This window comes from Jaculus jaculus, chromosome 15 (genome assembly GCF_020740685.1).
Source record: "Jaculus jaculus isolate mJacJac1 chromosome 15, mJacJac1.mat.Y.cur, whole genome shotgun sequence".
Lineage (NCBI taxonomy): Eukaryota > Metazoa > Chordata > Mammalia > Rodentia > Dipodidae > Jaculus > Jaculus jaculus.
In genome coordinates, this window is record NC_059116.1 from 2,342,730 (window position 1) to 2,363,244 (window position 20,515).

General features: G+C 43.1%; 1 protein-coding gene across 1 annotated transcript in view; it reads right to left on the minus strand.

The window, feature by feature from the left end:
* Positions 1–20,299, minus strand: part of Txnl1 (thioredoxin like 1) — a 39,664-nt gene extending 19,365 nt beyond the window's left edge. Inside the window, exons 1-3 of the mRNA XM_004654763.3 lie at positions 20,148–20,299; positions 11,178–11,274; positions 6,096–6,269 (exon numbers count right to left, since the gene is read on the minus strand). Coding sequence (XP_004654820.1) covers positions 6,096–6,269; positions 11,178–11,274; positions 20,148–20,245 — 369 coding nt within the window. The 5' untranslated portion in view covers positions 20,246–20,299. The remainder of the gene's footprint in view (positions 1–6,095; positions 6,270–11,177; positions 11,275–20,147) is intronic.
* Between the last annotated feature and the right edge of the window lie 216 nt (positions 20,300–20,515).

The following is a 20,515-nucleotide window of genomic DNA, read 5'->3' on the forward strand; positions in this document are numbered from 1 at the left end:
TTGTTGTTTATTTTTATTTATTTGAGAGTGACAGAGAGAGAGAGAGAGAGAGAAAATGGGTGCTCCAGGGCCTCCAGGCAATGCAAATGAACTCCAGATGCATGTGCCCCCTTGTGTATCTGGCTTATGTGGGTCCTGGGGAATTGAGCCTCAAACCGGAGTCCTTAGGCTTCACAGGCAAGTGCTTAACCACTAAGCCATCTCTCCAGCCCAAGGTGGCACATCCTTTAATCCCAGCAGTCAGGAGGCTGAGGTAGGAGAATCAGTCTGAGTTCATGGGCAGCCTGGGTTTACAGAGTGAATTCCAGGTCAGCCTGGGTTAAAATGAGACCCTGCCTTGAAAAGATCAAAACAAAACAAAAAAAAAAAAAAAAAAAAAGAAGTGGGGCTGGAGAGATGGCTCAGCAGTCAAGGTGCTTGCCTGAAAAACCCTAACTACCCAAGTTCGATTCCCCAGTGCCCACATAAAGCCAGATGCACAAAATGGCACATGCATCTGGAGTTCATTTGCAGCGGCAAGAGACCCTGATGCACCCATTATTTCTATCTCTCTTCTATATCTCCCTGCATATAAATAAATAAACATTATTTAAATTAAACAAAAGAGAAGTTGCTTAACTGTGTGGACCTGGTGGCACAGGCCTACAGTCACAGCTCCTAGAAAGGAGGAGACAGGAGTGTAAGTTCAAGGCCAACCTAGTAAACTTAGACCCTATCTCAAATAAAAAGAGAAAACATGAATAAAGATGAAGCGAGGCTAGGGGACAGTTCAGAGGGACAGCACTTGCCGCTTTGTGTAAGGCCCTAAGCTCAACCCCCATTACTGAGAAAGGGTGACAGGGAAGGGAGAAGAGAGAAGAAAGTAAAAGAAAAGAGAGATCCCTGGCTAGATAACTTGCTAATGACAGGGCAAGACTCATAAGACAACTGCATAAATCTAGGTCACAGTAGTCCCAGGCTGTTCTAGTACACTGACAAGTCTGAAGAGTCAGAGCATAAATGCACGACAGTGACGGATGTCTGGCCTTTAGACAAGGGGTTCCCCCTCCCCGCCCCCGTGCAATCATGCATCATTGTATGGGTAACCAACTGTGTTCTGGTTGGATGTGAGGATGTTCCACAGGAGGGAACTCATGGCTGGTACTATAAACCAGGTAGGGCATAAGCCCTAGAGGTGCGCCTACTCCCATCCTGCTAGACAGACATGCCAAGCTGCCTTCTAAACAGTTAAGATTATGCACAGAACTGGGCGTGGTGGCGCACGCCTTTAATCCCAGCAGTTGGGAGGCAGAGGTAGGAGGATCGCCGTGAGTTCAAGGCCACCCTGAGACTACAGAGTTAATTCCAGGTCAGCCTGGACCAGAGTGAGACCCTACCTCGAAAAACCAAAAGAAAAAAAAAAAAAAAAGATTATGCACAGAGATTAGCGTTGGTCTCAGCCTCCATCAGAAGCTTCTGTTTGCAGTGGGCAGAGGTCATTGAAGAGATGGATATCTGGCCAAAGTGCTGCAAATAAATGATTGTGCATTTTGCCGACATGGGACATCTCTATCACTCTTCCAAGGCTTAGGGAACGTTGTAGAAGGAGGGGTGGAGGTAGGAAGAACTTAAGCGCTCAAGGATGGGAAGCTGTACTGTGCATGTTGTCTTGTAGACATGACATGGCTTTTATACTCATGAACACACAGCTGTGGTTTCCTTGCACAAGACTGAGCCTGTCACTATTTCACCATGGGGGGGGGGGACATGTGAGCTTCTGGGCAGTCTGTCTTGGCCATCTTTCTCATTCTGGGTGTACCCTGTGATCTCAGATGGTGACACTACAGCCTGACTTTTATGTGGGTTCTGTAGATCCAAATTTCAGGTACTGGCACTTGGGCAGAAAGTGCTTTATCCATCTTCCTGTACATCAGGATGTTTTTGCAATGCTTTTATTTACATCTATTTACAATATGGGCTTTTGTTTGTTTGTTTATGGTTTTTCAAGGTAGGGTCTCACTCTAGCCCAGGCTGACCTGAATTCACTATGCAGTCTCAGGATGTCCTTTAACTCACAGCGATCCTCCTACCTCTACCTCCCAGGTCCTGGGATTAAAGGTGTGTGCCACCACGGCCAGCCTCCAATATAGGTTTTCATTCAGTAAATCTTACTTCCACTTAAGTTTCTACTTATGTTGTACAAATAACAACACTCTTGGGGACAAATTACCAGTCTTAAATATTCAATAACCCAGTTATGACCTAAGTAATTAAAAAATATAATACCCTGATTGGCACCTGATAAAAAATGCAATGTTTTAGAAAAAAATGCAATGTTTTAATAGCTTTTCCAAATTTTATCCATTATATTGCATGAAAATGGAATTTTCTTTTTTTTTTTATTAACATTTTCCACGATTATAAAATATATCCCATGGTAATTCCCTCCCTCCCCACCCCCACACTTTCCCGTTTGAAATTCCATTCTCCATCATATTACCTCCCCATTACAATCATTGTAATTACATATATACAATATCAACCTATTAAGTATCCTCCTCCCTTCCTTTCTCCACCCTTTATGTCTCCTTTTCAACTTACTGGCCTCTGCTACTAAGTATTTTCATTCTCACGCAAAAGCCCAGTCATCTGTAGCTAGGATCCACATATGAGAGAGAACATGTGGCGCTTGGCTTTCTGGGCCTGGGTTACCTGACTTAGTATAATACTTTCCAGGTCCATCCAGAAAATGGAATTTTCATTCTTTAAAAATTTTTTGAGCCAGGTGTGGTGGCGCATGCCTTTAATCCCAGCACTCGGGAGGCAGAGGTAGGAGGATCACCATGAGTTCAAGGTCACCCTGAGACTCCACAGTGAATACCAGGTCAGCCTGGGCTAGAGTGAGATCCTACCTTGAAAAACCAAAAAGAAAAAGAAAAAAAAAAAAAGTTTGTTGTTGCTGCTTACTTACTACCTGAGGCCAAAACCCTGACAGCACACTTAGCTGATCGATACAGAAGTCCTCTCTAGCTAGCTAAGCAGCAGGGCTGTTTCCTTCATAAGACTATTTTCATGCAAACACTCTAAGCAATGAAGGGAAAAACTGCAGAGATATAAACACAACAGTTCACAAGTTAAGTGATTTCAGAAATTGTCCAAAAGCTGTCACTGAAACAACTTGACAGGCCACAGCTTTGTGTAAGGAAATTTGCTACAAAAAGTCATGACTGTACAAATACCATTCTTCATCCTTCAAGGATGCGAGAGTCATTCTCAACAATATAATCATCATGCTGGGTGTGGTGGCACACGCCTTTAATTTCAGCACTCAAGAGGCAGAGGTAGGAGCATTGCCATGAGTTTGAGGCCACCCTGAGACTAGAGTGATTTCCAGGTCAGCCTGAGCTAGAGTGAGACCCTACCCTGAAAAACAAAAAACACACACATAGACAAACAAACAAAAGAATGTAATCATCAAGGGCTGGAGAGATGGCTTAGTGGTCAAGGTACTTGCCTGCAAAGCCAAAGGACCCAGGTTTGATTCCCCAGTACCGACATAAGCCAGCTACACAAGGTGGCACTTGCATCTGGCATTCATCTGCAGTGGCTGAAGGTCCTAGCATGCCCATTCTCTTTCTCTCTCCTTCCCTCCCTTCCCTCCCTCCCTCCCCCTCCCCCCCCCTAAGTAAATAAATGAATAAATAATTGGAAAAAACTGGGCATTTAATCCCAGCACTCGGGAGGCATAGGTAAGAGGATCACCATGAGTTCGAGGCCACCCTGAGACTACATAGTGAATTCCAGGTCAGCCTGAGCTAGAGTGAGACCCTACCTCAAGAAACAAAACAAAACAAAAGAACGTACTCATGATGCCAGGACAGTGGCACACACCTCTCACCCTAGCACTTGAGAAGCAGGGGAAGGAGAATCAGGATTTCAAGGAAAGCCTGGCTTCTATTGAGCTTAAGGGAAGCCTTGGTTATGAGACTCAGTCTCAAAGAAACATAAAACATACTACCAGACAAAAATATAACAATTACTAGAGTTTTATTTTAAATAATTACTGTGTCCCTAATGTAAAGTAAAAAAAAAAAAAAAAAATGCCAGTATCATGGGACACTTTTTAAACACATGCACCATGTTCATCTGGCTTATGAGGGTACTGAGGAATTGAATCTGGGTCTTAAACCATCTCTCCAGCCCATGGGACACTTTCTGACACTCTCCCATCCCTACGAGAGAATCTGTGTCTTCTTGAGTGGTTTCTCCTGATTAAGCATAAATCTAAAAAACTTCTATAAATAGGATCTACACAGCTCCACAATATGGCTCTCCTTGAGTATATATGATATAGATTCTTAATACATTACCTTTGACTTGGGGCAGCACTTTAAAAAAAAATTTGTTTTATTTTAATTTACTTATTTGAGAGTGACAAAGAAAGAAAGAAGCAGATAGAGAGAATGGGTATGCCAGGGCCTCCAGCCACTGCAAATGAACTCCAGACGTGTGCACCCCCTTGTGCATCTGGCTAACATGGGTCCTGGGGAATGGGGCCTCGAACTGGGGTCCTTAGGCTTCACAGGTAAATGCTTAACCGCTAAGCCATCTCTCCAGCCCAAGGGGCAGCATATTTTAAATTTAAAAAAAAGCCTTTTCTTTGATTTGCTGGTGCAGTAACTTATCAGAAGGATGTATCTCTAGTATGTAGTGTCTCCAGTGCATAACAAAGGCACTACCACGAAGTGGTGCTTCTGACTCGGCCTCTTGTGTAAACTCTCCAACAGGGAAGATACTCTATTACAACAGACACACTATGTAACTTCCAAGGGTTTGTTGTTGTTTAAGGCAGGGTCTTGCTCTAGCCCAGACTGACCAGGAATTCACTATGTAGTCTTGGGTTGGCCTCGAACTCACAGCAATCCTACCTCTGCCTCCCCCCATTCAAGTGTCAGGATTAAAGATGCATGCCACCACACCCAGGTATTCTCTTTAACTTTTATAGTTGTTAAATTATGGAAAAATAATGTACTCTTTTTCCTCCTAGTTGGTTTGTGAGTTATTTGTGGAGGCAAAAAAATGATGCCAGGTATCTTACTAAATTACTTCTCTTCTCCCTTACTTTGTGGAATGAGGCCTCTCAATGAACCCAGAGCTCACCAATTAGGCTAGACAAACTAGGCAGCTAGCCTAAGGATCCTTCTGTCTCCCTAAGCTAAGGTCCTCACGCTGTAAGGCAAGCTTTTTACTCACTGAGACATCTCCCCAATCCCTAAAATAAATCACTCTTAAAACTCAGAAAAATACATTTGATACCAATACATTTGATTCTAAAAATAAGAAACTTGGATTACAGGAATTAAAAAGGAGTTCAAGTATCTGGAGAGATGGCTTAGCAGTTAAGGCACTTGCCTACAAAGCCCAAGGATCCAGGTTCAATTCCCCAGGAGCCACATAAGCCAGAAGCACAAGGTGGCACACGCAAGTTTGCTTGCACTAGTTAGAGGCCCTTGCACATCCATATTCTCTCTCCTTCTCTCTCTCTCTCTCTCTCTGCTTCTTTCTCAAATATACAAATAATTTTTTTAAGGAGTCCAAGAACAAAACTCAAGCTATTTTAGGCAACTGTAAAAAAAAAAAAAAAAAACTAAAAAATGGTAGATCCACAATTTCTGGGTGTGGTGGTGCACGCCTTTAATCCCAGCACTTGGGAGGCAGAGATAGGAGGATTGCCATGAGTTCAAGGCCACCCTGAGACTATATATATATATAGTGAATACCAGGTCAGCCTGAGCTATAGCAAGACCCTACCTCAAAAAAAAAAAAAAATTGGAACATTTTCCATTCCCATTTTTTCATCTACTGGGGGAAAAAAATGTATAAAACAAGCACAATAATAGTTCAGAGTGTAAATTTTTTAAAGTAACAAAGAAATTTAGGCAAGAAGAGATTTATAATGCAGGCCAGAGATTCTAAGACATGTAAAACAAAACTCAATAGCCAGCTTCCCTCTGCAAATATTCTAAATGACAGATAAAACATGACAACAGCTGACGTCACATCAAGCAAACAGCACATCTAAGACCTATCCCAGCCTTTCCCTCCTGAAGACTTACATATCCTTTGGGGATGTCTGTGTCCTCGCCACTTCCAGGGTCATTTTCTAAGTGCTGCTTGATCTTCTCTTCTAACCCCACAGCATCTGCTCCTTGGTACTGATCAATTCTCACTTTGTTTCGAAAAAACAAAAATGTAGGTGTTGCTGATATATTGTTGGTGGCAGCTGTTCCCTAAAATTGGCAAATTAAACAGTGTTATAAATTAAAACAAATCTGAATATTCATTCTGTATTTTTAAGGAAGTTCAATATCTCAAGTATAAACTACAAAAGTGTAAAATAATGTATTCCTAGTGTAACTTAAAAAGCAGACCTGCTCCAAAATCCTACTGGGATACAGCTACATTGCCCGTATCCACAAGAGAGAAGAGCCACGTTGCCCATGTCCACAAGAGAGAAGAGCCACATTGCCCATATCCACAGCAGAGAAGAGCCACATTGCCCATATTCACAAAGAGAAGAGCCATGTTGCCCATATCCACAACAGAGAAGTGCCCTGCTTTTTATCAGGTTTATCCATTAAATAGTTCATCCAACACAATAAATAGCTACCCATTTAGAAACTGTGCTTTATGGTACACAGTTTTCTCACAACTACAAAGTATATACTTCTCAAAAGGAATATTCCAGTAAAAGTACCCATAATTCAGCACAACTGGGCACAGCAGTACACACCTTCAATTGCAGCACTCCAGAATCTAAGGTAGGATGGATCACTTTGTATTCCAAGCCAGCCTGGGCTAGAGCAAGACACCTCCCTACCTCCACACACAAAGCAAGCTTTACCAGCTTTACCAACACAAACCACTGCTGCTAAATTAAGCACACATTGAAAAAACAGCAGCCAAAGTTACCCCACATACCAAACAGAGGTAATGGATTTTGCACTGCATAAGGGTTGCCCTCATTCAATTTCTACTCTTACAAAAATGACTTTGGGTTATTATAAAGGTCATAGCTATCTTTTTTAAATTCTACCCTTACCAGGCGTGGTGGCACACACCTTTAATCCCAGCACTCAGGAGAGAGAGAGGTAGGAGGACTGCCATGAGTTCAAGGCCACCCTGAGGCTCAATAGTGAATACCAGGTCAGCCTGGGCTACAGTGAGACCCTACCTCAAAAAAAAAAAAAAAATTCTACCCTTGCTCCAGCATTTTACACTGCATGACAATGACTAATAATCATTGAGTACCATTCTTCAAAATTTTATGACAAGTATAAAGATAACCTAGGGATGTCTTTTCTAAGCCTCATAAGTTAAGAAAAAACAAATATAGATTAACAGGGGTGAAAAGGCCTAAGTGAGGTCAGGGGAAAAGATTGAGTAAAGGAAAGGTGGAGGGAGGGCTAATCAAAATCTAAGACGATATAAATAGGTCATATGGAAACCCACTTTTTTGGACAATATAACACTCAGAAACCATAGATTGTTACTAGAAAATTTTAGTGCTAGGGATGGGATACCTTCCGGTGAGTTGATGGCCAGGGAGGTCACTGATACCCCCAAAACATTACAGGCCATTGCTAAGGCTCTTGGTTTTCCACCAGGAATAGATGGTAAGACCCTATTGCTGAAGACTCCACATACTTGGGCTGCAAGGTCACTGAGAAATCCTGCTGGAGCTCAGTTGAAAACCTCCTCCATGTAGACCAGCTGACAGAAAGCTGGAAAAAGCTACACTGCATGCAGTTCAATGAGAGAGAGAGAAATCACCAGTGGAGATACCCAACAGTGGACACTGCAAGCTTTAAATTTAGCCAGCCAAGCCAAATAAGCCAATAGGTTCAACAGTGGCACGTCTGCTATGGGGGAAACCAACCACCCTCTAATTTGACTGGAGGCCCTTGCCATGGGAGGGAATATATCCCTGATACTGAAAACCTAAAGGAGGGGTAGTCATGAGCCCTAAGGGTATAACATCTGCTGCTGTCTGGCTAAATGTATATACTATGCTCACCAAACTGCCCAGGAAGCACTTCTCTTAATGTTCATACCTATATATTAATGCTACTCTCAATTTTGGTTACAGAAGTTTCTCTTTTCAGATGGCTGTGACCTTGGGATGACTCAGAAGGCACCATGGTGCTGAGAAGAAGTCAGAGAGGAGTGCACAGCACTGAAATGTCTCAATCACACCTTCCATGGCTTGCGGAAGAGGTGGAAGAAAGAATGTAAGAGCCAAAGAAAGGGTAGGACTCCTTACCATGTGCTCCTCCAGACACAAAATGACCCTGAATAGCCAAAGGACATTGGTCCGATTCCCCAGTAGCCACATAAGCCAGATGCACAAGGGGGCGCATGCATCTAGAGTTCATTTGCAGTGGTTGGGAGCCCTGGCATGCCTGTTCTCTCTCTCTCCCTCTTTCCCTCTCTCAAATAAATAAATAAAAATAAAATATTAAAGCTGGTGTCTAGCTAAATGCATATCTTATACTCACCAAACTGTCCAATAAGCACTTCTCTTAAGATTCATATTCATATGTTAACTCTATTCTCACTTTGATTAGAGAAACTTCTCTTTTCAGATGGCAGTGACCTCTGAAATAACTCATAAGGCACCATAGTGCTAAGTGAAAGAGGAGTGTTCAGCAATGACACATCTCTATCATACCCTCCAAGGCTCAGGGTCCACTGAGGAAGAGGTGATGCAAAGAATGTAAGAGCCAAAGGAAAGGCAAAACTGCTTACAATGCAGTCTTCCAGACAGAAAATGACCCGAATATCCGTGACCTCACAATGCCTGGTACTACCTACACAGGACCTTCATAATAGGAGGAAAAGATGATGACATCAAAATAAAAGAGATTAATTAAGAGAGAGAAAGGGAATGATGGAGAGTGGAGTTGCAAAGGGGAATATGGGGGGAGGGAAAAAATTACCATGGATTATTGTCCATAGTTATGAAAGGTGTCACTAAAAACAAAAGTTAACATATATTAATGTTACTTTCACTTCTGGTCAGAGAAGCTTCTCTTTTCAGATGGTGATGACCAACCACTGGGATGACCCAAAAGGCAACATTGTGGTGAGTAGGGATGAAGGAGTGTCCAGCACTGAAACATCTCACACCCTCTAAGGCTCAGGGTCCATTGTAGAAGAGGTGGCAGAAAGAATGGAAGAGCCAAAGGAAGTGTACCCCTCCTTACATACAACTGTCCTGACAGAAATTGGCCTTGATTGGCCTCAATAGCCAAGATAGTAATACCCACACAAGATCCTCATAACAGGGAGAAAAAGATGATGACATCAAACTAAGAGAGAGACTAATGGAGAGAGGGAGGGGACAAGATGGAGAGCAGAGTTTTGAAGGGGAAAATGGGGGGGGGGGAATACCATGGTTTGTTGTAAGTATAGAAGTTTTCAATAAAAAATATATTAAAAATTTAAAAAAAGTTAAGCCGGGCATGGTGGCGCACGCCTTTAATCCCAGCACTTGGGAGGCAGAGGTAAGAGGATCGCCATGAGTTTGAGGCCACCCTGAGACTCCATAGTGAATTCCAGGTCAGCCTGGGCTAGAGTGAGATCCTACCTTGAAAAACAAAACAAAACAAAAGTTATAAAAGGCCAGGCATGGTGGCGCATGCCTTTAATCCCAGCACTTGGGAGGCACAGATAGGAGGATTGCCTTGAGTTCAAGGCTACCCTGAGACTACAGTGAATTCCAGGTCAGTCTGAGCTAGAGTGAGACCCTACCTCGAAAAACCAAAATAAAATAAAATAAAATAAAAAAGTTAACAAAGGCCGGGCATCGTGGCACACACCTTTAATCCCAGCACTTGGAAGGCAGAGGTAGGAGGATCACCATGAGGTCTGGGCCATCCTGAGTCTACATAGTGAATTCCAGGTCAGTCTGAGCAAGCATGAGACCCTACCTTGAAAAACCAAAAACAGAGGGGGGAAGATTGTGTATATATTCATATTTCCTGGAACCCATAATAAAGTAAAAAGAAAAAGTAAAATCAGTATTAATATTGCATTTTACAGAACTAAATGTACACTTTCAACCAATTCAACATAAGAAGATGAGATTTTTTTCTTTCATAACACTATGAAATCCAGTGCACTGTTACTTCCACAACATCAAAATTTGGATTGGCAACAACTGAAATGAACCAAAGGTACATGTAGCTTGTAACCACCACAGATAGTACAATTTCAAGGAAAGCATTTACAACTAGATCCTCGGATAGTGTACCTAAAGTAAGGGAAACAGTGCAGCCCATCAGCACGGGGCATAAGAAACTGAAACATAAGTGCAGTGGAACACAGTGGTGCACATGTTTAATCCCAGCACTTGGGAGGCAGAAGTAGAAGGATCACTGTGAGTTCAGGACCAACCTGGGACTACAGAGTGAGTTCCAGCATCTCAGTACCTTAGAGGTACTTGCTCAACCATGTATATCGCTGCTGTATTCACAATAACTAGAAAATGGAACCAGCCTAGATGTGCCTCAATTTTTTAAAAAATATTTTAAATATTTTATTTATTTATTTATTAGAGAGGAGGAGGCAGATAGCTAGAAAGAGAGAATGGGCATGCCAGGGCCTCCAGCCACTGCAACGAACTCCAGATGCATGCAACCCCTTGTCTATCTGGCTTACATGGGTTCACCAGGGTCCTTTGGCTTTGCAGGCAAATGCCTTAACCACTAATCCATGCCCCCAGCCCACATCCCTCAATTGATGAGTGGATAACAAAGATGTGGCACATTTACACAATGGAGTTCTACTCAGCAGTGAGTCCCAAATCAGCCTGGGCTAGAGACCATGCCCTGGGGAAGAAAAAGCAAAAAGGAAACTTAAAATCGGCCAAAGCCAAAGCAGAAGTAATTCTAGACTTACAAATGACAGACATATAAGCCCAGAACTGCCAGGAGAGCTATGACTTTAATACTGTATTAATTTTACATGAGAAAAATATTTAAACAAACCTGAGGTTATAATGGGCTACTGTCCTTAACGTAGTCAAAATGACATTCATAACCATAGCATAGTCCTATCTTCTAAGGACTAAAAACTACGTGCATAATAGGTATTAATGTTGATTTCAAACAACAAAACATGACAAAGGACTCTACCTGACATTGATGTACATCTACTTCCAAGAAAACAGCCTGGGGATACTTATTACTCATGGAGCTGAATGCTGGGGCGATCCTCAAACATGGTCCACACCTTTGAAAAAGGAAGAGACATTAGTTAAAACAACACCAACTAATAGTAATTGATGCTATAAAAGCTTTGTCACTGGAAACAAAATAAAACAAATTGTTATTTTTGGCTTTAGACACTCTAGTTTTCCTATTGGTTTATGGAATATGGAAGTTTTCCAATTGGTTTATGGAATAGGGAATACCATACTGTCTTAATGAGAACACACTATATTAGATAAGAGGTCTGATATTGTTAGTTAAGTCTTCCAGCTTTGTTCTCATGGAGAGAAAATAAGGGGGAAAACAAAAAAAGTGGGGGGATACACAATGTTTATGAAGTCAAAAAACCAGTATTTCCAAGAAACAAATTCTGTTCCATTTAATCATTAGAGTTAATGTAAAAATCCAGGTTTTCTAGTATTATCAGGAAACCAAGTGGGGCATGGTGGCACACGCCTTTAATCCTAGCACCTGGGAAGCAGAGGTAGGAGGATCAGTGAGAGTTCGAGGCCACCTGGAGACTCCATAGTGAATTCCAGGTCAGCCTGGGCTACAGTGAGACCCTACCTTGAAACCCTACCCCCAAAAATTAAATTAATTTTTTTTAAAAGCACACAAATGACAAATGCTGGCAAGTTTGCAGAAAAAAAGGAATCCTTCTACACTGTTGGTGGGAATGTAATATGGTCCAGCCACTGTGGAAATCAAGAGTGGAGGTTCCTGAGACAGCTAAAACTAGATCTACCGTATGACCCAGCTATAGCTCTCCTAGGCACATATCATGGCACCACCATTCATGCTTACTGCCGCTCTATTCACAATAGCTAGGAGAGAGAAACAGCCTAGATGGTTCTCAGCTGATGAATGGATATAATGAAGATGTGGTACACTGATACAATTTATACATTTATACACAGGAAGGAACACATACCTGATATTGAAAATCCGACATGAGCCCTAGGGTTGTAATGTCTACTGGTATCTGGCTAAATGTATATACTATGCTTAGCAAACTGCCCAGTAAGCACTTCTTTTAACATTCATACCCTTATATTAATGCTACTCTCACTTTGAGTAGAGAATCTTCTCTTTTCAGATGGCAGTGGCCTTGGGATGACTCCGAAGGTATCACAGTGCTGGAAACAAGTGCCTGGAGTACTGAATATCATCTCAATCACACCTTCCAAGGCTCAGGGTCTAATGCAGAAGAGGTGGCGGAAAGAATGTAAGAGCCAAAGGAGGGTAGGACTCCTTACAACGTGCTCCCTCCAGACATAAAATGGCCTGGATATCATGACCTCACAGTGCCTGACACTACCTACACAAGACCATCATCCATCATAAGAGGAGGAAAAGATCACGACATCAAAATAAAAGACTGATTGAGATGGGGAGGGGATATGACAGAGAATGGAATTTCAAAGGGGAAAGTGGGGGGAGGGAGGGTATTACATTGGATATTTTTTATAATCATGGAAGATGTTAATAAAAATTGAGAAAAAGGGCTTAGCGGTTAAGCACTTGCCTATGAAGCCTAAGGATCCTGGTTAGAGGCTCGATTCTCCAGGACCCATGTTAGCCAGATGCACAAGAGGGCACACGTGTCTGGAGTTCGTTTGCAGTGGCTGGAAGCCCTGGCGTGCCCATTCTCTCTTCTCTATCTGCCTCTTTCTCTCTCTGTCACTCTCAAATAAATAAATAAAAATGAACAAAAAAAATTGAGGAAAAAAAAAAAGAAACTAAAGGCTGAGCCAGAGAGATTGGCTTAGTGGTTAAGGTGCTTGCCTGTGAAGCCTAAAGACCCAGGTCCCCAGTACTCATGTAAGCCAGATGCATATGGTGGTGTATGCATCTAGAGTTCATTTAAATGGCTAGAGGCCCTGGCGGGCCTATTCTCTCTCTCCCTCTCTCTAATAAATAAGAGCTAAAGAAAGGGTAGGACTCCTTACAACGTGCTCCTTCCAGACACAAAATGGCCTGGATATCCATGACCTCACAGTGCCTGACTCTACCTATGCAAGACCATCATGAGAGGAAAAGACCGTAACATCAAAATCAAAGAGAGACTAATTGAGAAGTGGAGGGAATATGATGGACAATGGAGTTTCAAAGGGGAAAGTAGGGGGAGGGAGGGTATTACCATGGAATATTTTTTATGATCATGGAAGTTGTTAATAAAAATTTGGAAAAAAAAATTTTAAAAAAGAAACTAGCCATGCCTGGTGGTGCACACCTTTAGTTCCAGCACTTGGGAGGCAGAAGCAGGAGGACTGCCGTGAGTTTGAAGCCACCCTGAGATTACATAGTGAATTCCAAGTCAGCCTCAGCTAGAGTGAGACCCTATCTCAAAAAAAAGGAAAAAAGAAAAGAAACTAAACTGGATAGATGGCTTAGCAGTCAATATTCTTACCTGCAAAGCCAAAAGACACAGGTTCAATTCCCCAGTACCAATGTAAAGCCAGATGTACAAGGTGGCACATGCATCTGGAGTTCATTTGCAGAGGCTATAGAGGCCCTGGCATGCCCATTCTCTGCCCCCTTGCAAATAAATAAAAACTAAAAAAAGAAAAGAATTAACGTCAAACCCCAAGCAAAAATATGGATAAACTTCACCAAACAAAGTGAAGAGATCAACTGCAAGAGTGAACTTCATGGTTTCCACTTACATACTGTTAAGGCAAAAAGAACCAACTGCTGAACCAAGTGCTCACACCTTTGACAGGGGCACTTGGAAGGCTGAGGTAGGTAGGCAGATTTTATATATATGCATATGTATATATATAATATGTGTGTGTGTGTACACACACACACACACACACACACACACACACATATATACACACACCCTGAGGCAGGTTCTCACTCTAGCCCAGGATTACCTGAAACTTATTCTGTAGCCCAGGCTTGCCTGGAATTCATAGTGAACCTCCTACCTTAGTCTCCCCTAAGTGTTGGGCTTATAGGCATGAGCCACCACACCCAGCTTAAGACACTTCTTCTGGAGGTGCCTGCGATGGACCTGGCGCTCGGAGCGCCCGGGCAACACTGAGGTCAGCAGCAGTGCAGGAGCAACTGCAGCCCTCCGGGAGCAGCTGTGGGTGCACAGGCCCACTGTACTCCTGTCCGCTTTCCTCAACTAGAGCATGGTGCAGAGGCTGCTCTCCTCCAGCCTAAGGCTTCAGCACTCCGCAGGCAGAGGTGGAAGGATCACAGGGAGTTCAAGGCCACTCTGAGACTACATTGTGATTTACAGGTCAGCCTGAGATAGAGTGAGACCCTACCTCCTTAAAAAAAAAGCACCTTGTACTGATCAAATTTCATCAAAACAATGTAATCATGAAAGTAACTTCTTTTCAAGATTTAATCTTATCTAACTTGTCAAAAATCAAAATAAGGATGGGCTGGAGAGATGGCTTGGCGGTTAAGCGCTTGCCTGTGAAGCCTAAGGACCCCAGTTCGAGGCTCGATTCCCCAGGACCCATGTTAGCCAGATGCACAAGGGGGCGCACACCTCTGGAGTTCATTTGTAGTGGCTGGAGGCCCTGGTGTGTCCATTCTCTCTCTCTTTCTCTATCTGCCTCTGCCTCTCTGTCTGTCACTCTCAAATAAATAAACAAAAAACAAAAAAAAGTCCTGTAAAATATAAAAAAAAATGTTTTTAAAAAATCAAAATAAGGGCTGGAGAGATGGCTTAGCGGTTAAGCGCTTGCCTGTGCAGCCTAAGGACCCCGGTTCGAGGCTCGGTTCCCCAGGTCCCACGTTAGCCAGATGCACAAGGGGGCGCAAGCATCTGGAGTTCGTTTGCAGTGGCTGGAAGCCCTGGCACGCCCATTCTCTCTCTCTCCCTCTGTCTTTCTCTCTGTGTCTGTCGCTCTCAAAAAAATAAATAAATAATTTAAAAAAAAAATCAAAATAAGGGGCCTGGAGAGATGGTTTAGCGGTTAAGGCACTTGCCTGCAAAAACCAAAGGACATCGGTTCGATTCCCCAGGGCCCATGTAAGCCAGATGCACAAGAGGGCGTATGCATCTAGAGTTCATTTGCAGTGGCTAGAAGCCCTGGCGTGCCCATTCTTTCTCTCTCTCTCCCTCTCTCCCTTCCTCCCTCTCTCTCTCTCTTTCCCTCCCTCAAATAAATAAAATTAAAATTTTAAAAATCAAAATAAGGGCTAGAGAGATGGCTCAGCAGTTTAGGTACTTTGCCTACAAGGCCAAAGGACCCAAATTCAATTCCCCAGTACCCATGTAAGCCTAATGCACTAGGTGGCAGATGTGTCTGGAGTTTGTCTAAAGTGGCTAGAGGCCTGGCACACCCATCATCATCTCTCTATATATATCTGCCTTTATCTCTATCGCTCTCTCTCAAATAAATAAATAAAATATTTTAAAAATCAAAATAAGCTGGGAGTGGCAGTGCACGCCTTTAATTCCAGCACTTGGGGGGCAGAGGTAGGAAGATCACTGTGAGTTCACAGCTACCCCAAGACTGCATAGTGAATTCCAAGTCAGCATGGGCCAGAATACTCTACCTCGAAAAACCAAAAATAAAAATAATAATAAAATTAAAATAAAATGGACATATATACCATGCCCTTAATCCCAGCACTTGGAAGGCAGTAGGAGTTCGAGGCCACCCTGAAACTACAAAGTGAATTCCAGGTCAACCTGGGTCAGGGTGAGACCCTACATTGAAAAAAAATAATAATAAATAAAATAAAATGGACAGACATATGGCATGCCCTTAATCCCAGCACTCGGGAGGCAGAGGTAGGAAGATCACCATGAGTTCGAGGCCATCCTGAGACTACACAGTGAATTCCAGGTCAGCCTGAGCTAAAGACCCTATCTTTAAAAACCAAAAAAAAAAAAAAAAAAAAAAAAAAAAAGAAAGAAAGAAAAGAAAAAAGAAAACTCCTCAACATGATGTAAACACTGTCTATTAACAAGCCAGGGATAGTTGTGCATGCCATTAATCCCAACACTCAGGAGGCAGAGGTAGGAGTGACTTCCAGGTCAGCCTGGGCTAAAGTGAAACACTACCTTGAAAAACAAACAAGAAAGATTGACTACGAAAATGTCATATAGTCACCATTTGAAAAAAAAAAAAAAAAAAGCATCCACATTGTACTATTTAATGGGGAAGAAGACAGGTCCTCTAACAGTCTACCCGCCAGCAAAAGCAGCTCCAGCACAGCCTGCCAGCCACACTACAGCCAACTATGAGACGCTCACTTAAAGAACCCTACCAAAAGCAGTGTGGTGGCGCACTCTTAATCCCAGCACTCGGAAGCAGAAGTAGGAGGATGACCATGAGTTTGAGGCTATCCCTAGACTACACAGTGAATTCCAGGTCAGCCTGATCTAGAGCAAGACCCTACCTCGAATAAAAACAAAACAAAAAGAAAGAAATCCTACCAGAATTACCATATATATCATTCCTCATTCTTTGAACAACATGGATAGGTTACATGTTATTATTCCCATCTTACAGGTAGGGTAAAGAACATTAGACAGTGAACTGAATTACAATGCAAGTGAAGCTGTAGTCATATCATTCAGAACTATTTGTACTGAAAAACAAATTAAAAGCAGAGACTAACAGAGATTCTAACATGCCAATGTCCATAGCAGGGCTTATTATCCTTAACAGTCAGAAGCAAAGAACCCAAGAGTGCATCAACAAATGAACAGGTACACAAAATGATACTGACAGACAATGGAAACTTTTGCTAGGTGTGGTGGTGTATGCCTTCAACCCCAGCACTCAAGAGACTGAGGTAGGGAGATCGTCATGAGTTTGAGGCAAAGTTCCACGTCAGCTTGGGCTAGAATGAGACCCCACCACAAAAAACAAAAACAACCCCCACACACACACTGGAATATTTTACACAACCAGAAAAACTAATTTGTTAGATATGCCACAATATAGATGTACCTTGAAAATATACTAAGCGAAATGAATTTAAAAAAAAAAGAACAAATACTGTTACGATTTCACTCAGAAAGTGCCTCAAATAGGCAATTTTCTAGAGAAAGAAATTAGAATGTGGGGGTGGGGTGGGGTGGGGATACTGTTTAAGGAGTAGAATTTTGTTCTGTAGAAGTGATGAGAAGGAGCTACTATTTAATGTATAGTTTCTGAGTGGAATGATAGAGACATTTTAGGAAATAATGATGGTGACAGCACAGCCTTGTGAATATGCTTAATACCAATGAATGATGCTATTAAAAGCTGTATTTCAGGTAATACTCGGTGTGGTTGGGCACATCTGCCAGTACTCAGAAGGCAAATCACAAGTTCAAGACTTCCTGGGCTATAATAGTAACATCCCATCTCAAAAAGATGATAAAATAGTTAATTTATGTTATTGATGTTTTACAAGGCACTGGGGATGTAGCTCAGTTACCTAGCATGCATAAGGGCCCTGTGCTCAATCCTCAGCAACAGAAAAAAGGAAGGAAGGAAAAGAAAAGTACTAGAGAGCCACTGAAGACTGTTAAACAGGAGAACAATCTACATACTATTAGTAAAATCACCTAGATAAAGCATGTAAGTGGAGAGAAAGAGGTGACGGAGTTGGGAAAGAGATGAAAAATCAGACACTTGAGAAATTATGCGCTCAGCCTAAAAGGGGATGCCATTAACTTTCTCTGACATTTTTGACAGTATTCACTGGACATATTTGTTGGGGGCTTAATATTGTCTACAGTAGATATAAACAAACAAACTGTTACAATGACAATACCTCAGACACTTAACTGTCAACACGTTAAAGGAACATAGAGGGTAAACATGACCCTACCAGCAACCTTACTAGATAAATATAGCCTAACTAAATATGAGGTAAAGTGTAAAATGTTTTCCACATGCATTTGCTCAACTTTAGTTTTTACAAGAAAAATGCATTTTTCATTCCATTAAAACATTTTTAAATATACAGTTCTTTACCAATCAGTACCTATAACTATGCTTAGAGTAGCACCACACAGCTAACTGGAGTTTCCTCAACAGCACTGGTTTTACACTTTTCTCAGTTCACCCAGTAGCTACGTATTATTTTATGTCTCTCCCTGAGGCATGGTAAGGGAAACCATCGTTGAGGGGCAAAAGTATAAACCCTCCAATTGAACATAACTAGAAAAATGAACTAAAAGGGAGATTCCTTGAAATCACCTGTTCTTTGCATTGCAGCAGACACTCAGTCAGTAGTGTGTAATCTCCTACTCCAAGGACTATGACCATTACAAAATCGCTAAAGCTGAACTACAGAGATGGCATAGCGGTCAAGGTGCTTGCCTGCAAAGCCTAAGGACCGAGGTTTGATTCCCCAGAACTCAGTTTGCAGTGCCAGAGGCCCCGGCACGCCCATTCTCTGTTTCAACTAAATAAAATATTTTCATAATTGCTAAAGCTAGCTGGGCGTGGTGGTGCTTGCCTTTAATCCCAGCACTTGGGAGGCAGAGGTGGGAGGATCACTGTGAGTTCCAGGGCACTCTGAGACTACAGTGAATTCCACGTCAGCCTGGACTAGAGTGAAACCCTACCTTGAAAAACGAAAAAAAAAAAAATTGCTAAAGGAGAGAAGACACTTCTCTAGAATTCTGACATTCCTTTTAGACACACTTTAATATCTCACTCTAGTGCAGGCTGACCTGGAATTCACTATGTAGTCAGTCTCAGGGTGGCCTCGAGCTCACAGCAATTTCCTACCATGGCGTCTCTAAAGGTGTGGGCCATCTTGCCCAGCCTTTTTGTTTTGTTTTTTTCAAAGTAGGGTCTCACTCTAGCCCAGGCTGACCAGCAATTCATTATGTAATCTCAGGGTTGGCCTCGATCCTCCTCTGCCCCCAAGTGCTGGGATTAAAGGTGCGCCACCATGCCCAGCTCTGACCCTTTTAATTGTTTGAGAATAGTCCAAAACATACACATATACATACATACATACATATATATATATATATATATATATATATATATAAAATAAATAATTCTAACTTGTTTTCATCTCAATCTGTATCCTTCCATCTCATAAAACTATCTAACATTAATGTCACCATGTACATATTCAACATTTACTGAACCATGTGCTTTTTTTTTAAATAACTTTGTTTTATTCTGACATTCAAAACAAGGCCTTATATTTATATAGCTACTTGGATAAAATATGTAACGTAGATATATCAGGAGTAGAGTGCACCCAGTTGGTACATGTGTAAATAATACCAGGGGCTCAAGGGGAGACCCCTAAATCTTCTAACTTGGCACTAGTACAGACGAGGGAAGATCTGGAAGACCACTCTGCCTGAATTTGGGCTCTCAATGCCCAGTTCCAACATCTCATTCTCATATAAGAACATGATTACACGCCTAAAATAAGGGATTCACAAGCTTTCGCCCTGTTAAGTTTTCTGGAGATGATCCAAAAGCCGTTGACATCTTTTCGGAACCCCATCGTGTTAAACCATGAAGTCAAAAAACACAATTTGGACAAACGTAGGCAGGGGTCTGTCTGTCTGCGCCATATTACACCTACTGCAATTTGTGTCTGCAGGTGTACATACGGGAGACACAAAAACGTGAAGGAAATAAAACGCACGTTGTCCCAACATTCAGCCGAATTCGAAATGCACTAGTCAGGTCTACGCACTACTGACAATCATCTGAGTTTTCCAACGGCGTCCGCGGAAACGCAAGTGGCGAGGGGCGCATCCAAGTGTTTGCAGAAGTGAGCTTGGAGAACGGCTAAAATGCAAACGACAGCCGGCTCCTGGGCGCGGGCCCGCCATCGGGAGGGGCTGGACGGGGCGGGCGCCCCGCACCGAGGCCTACGACCAGTGCGGCCTGGACCCGGGCCGGCCCGGCAAGAGAACACACGGCGGCGCGGGCGGAGCCTCACCCTCTCATGGTGAACTTGACCACGGCGAGTCTGGAGCCCGCCCCGCTCAGCTCCGGCTGGAAATCCGGGTCGCTCCCCACCGGCTTTACCCCCACCATCCTCAGCGGAGCCCGGGCGGCGCGGCCGGCTGACGGCGCGGAGCTCGGAGGACGCGAAGGCGCTCGGGGCAGCGGCGGCCTGGGCCCGAGCGGCGAGCGCGACGTCTGCTCCGGGGCGCGCAGTGCCGAGTCACGCCGGGGAGCCGACGGCCGGGGGCGGGGACGGCAAGGGCTGGCGCAGGCTGGCCGAAGGGGCGCGCGGCTCCCGGCAGCCACCGCGCGCGGGACCTCGGGCGCGCGCCCGCCTAGACGTCACTTCCTGCGCCGCCC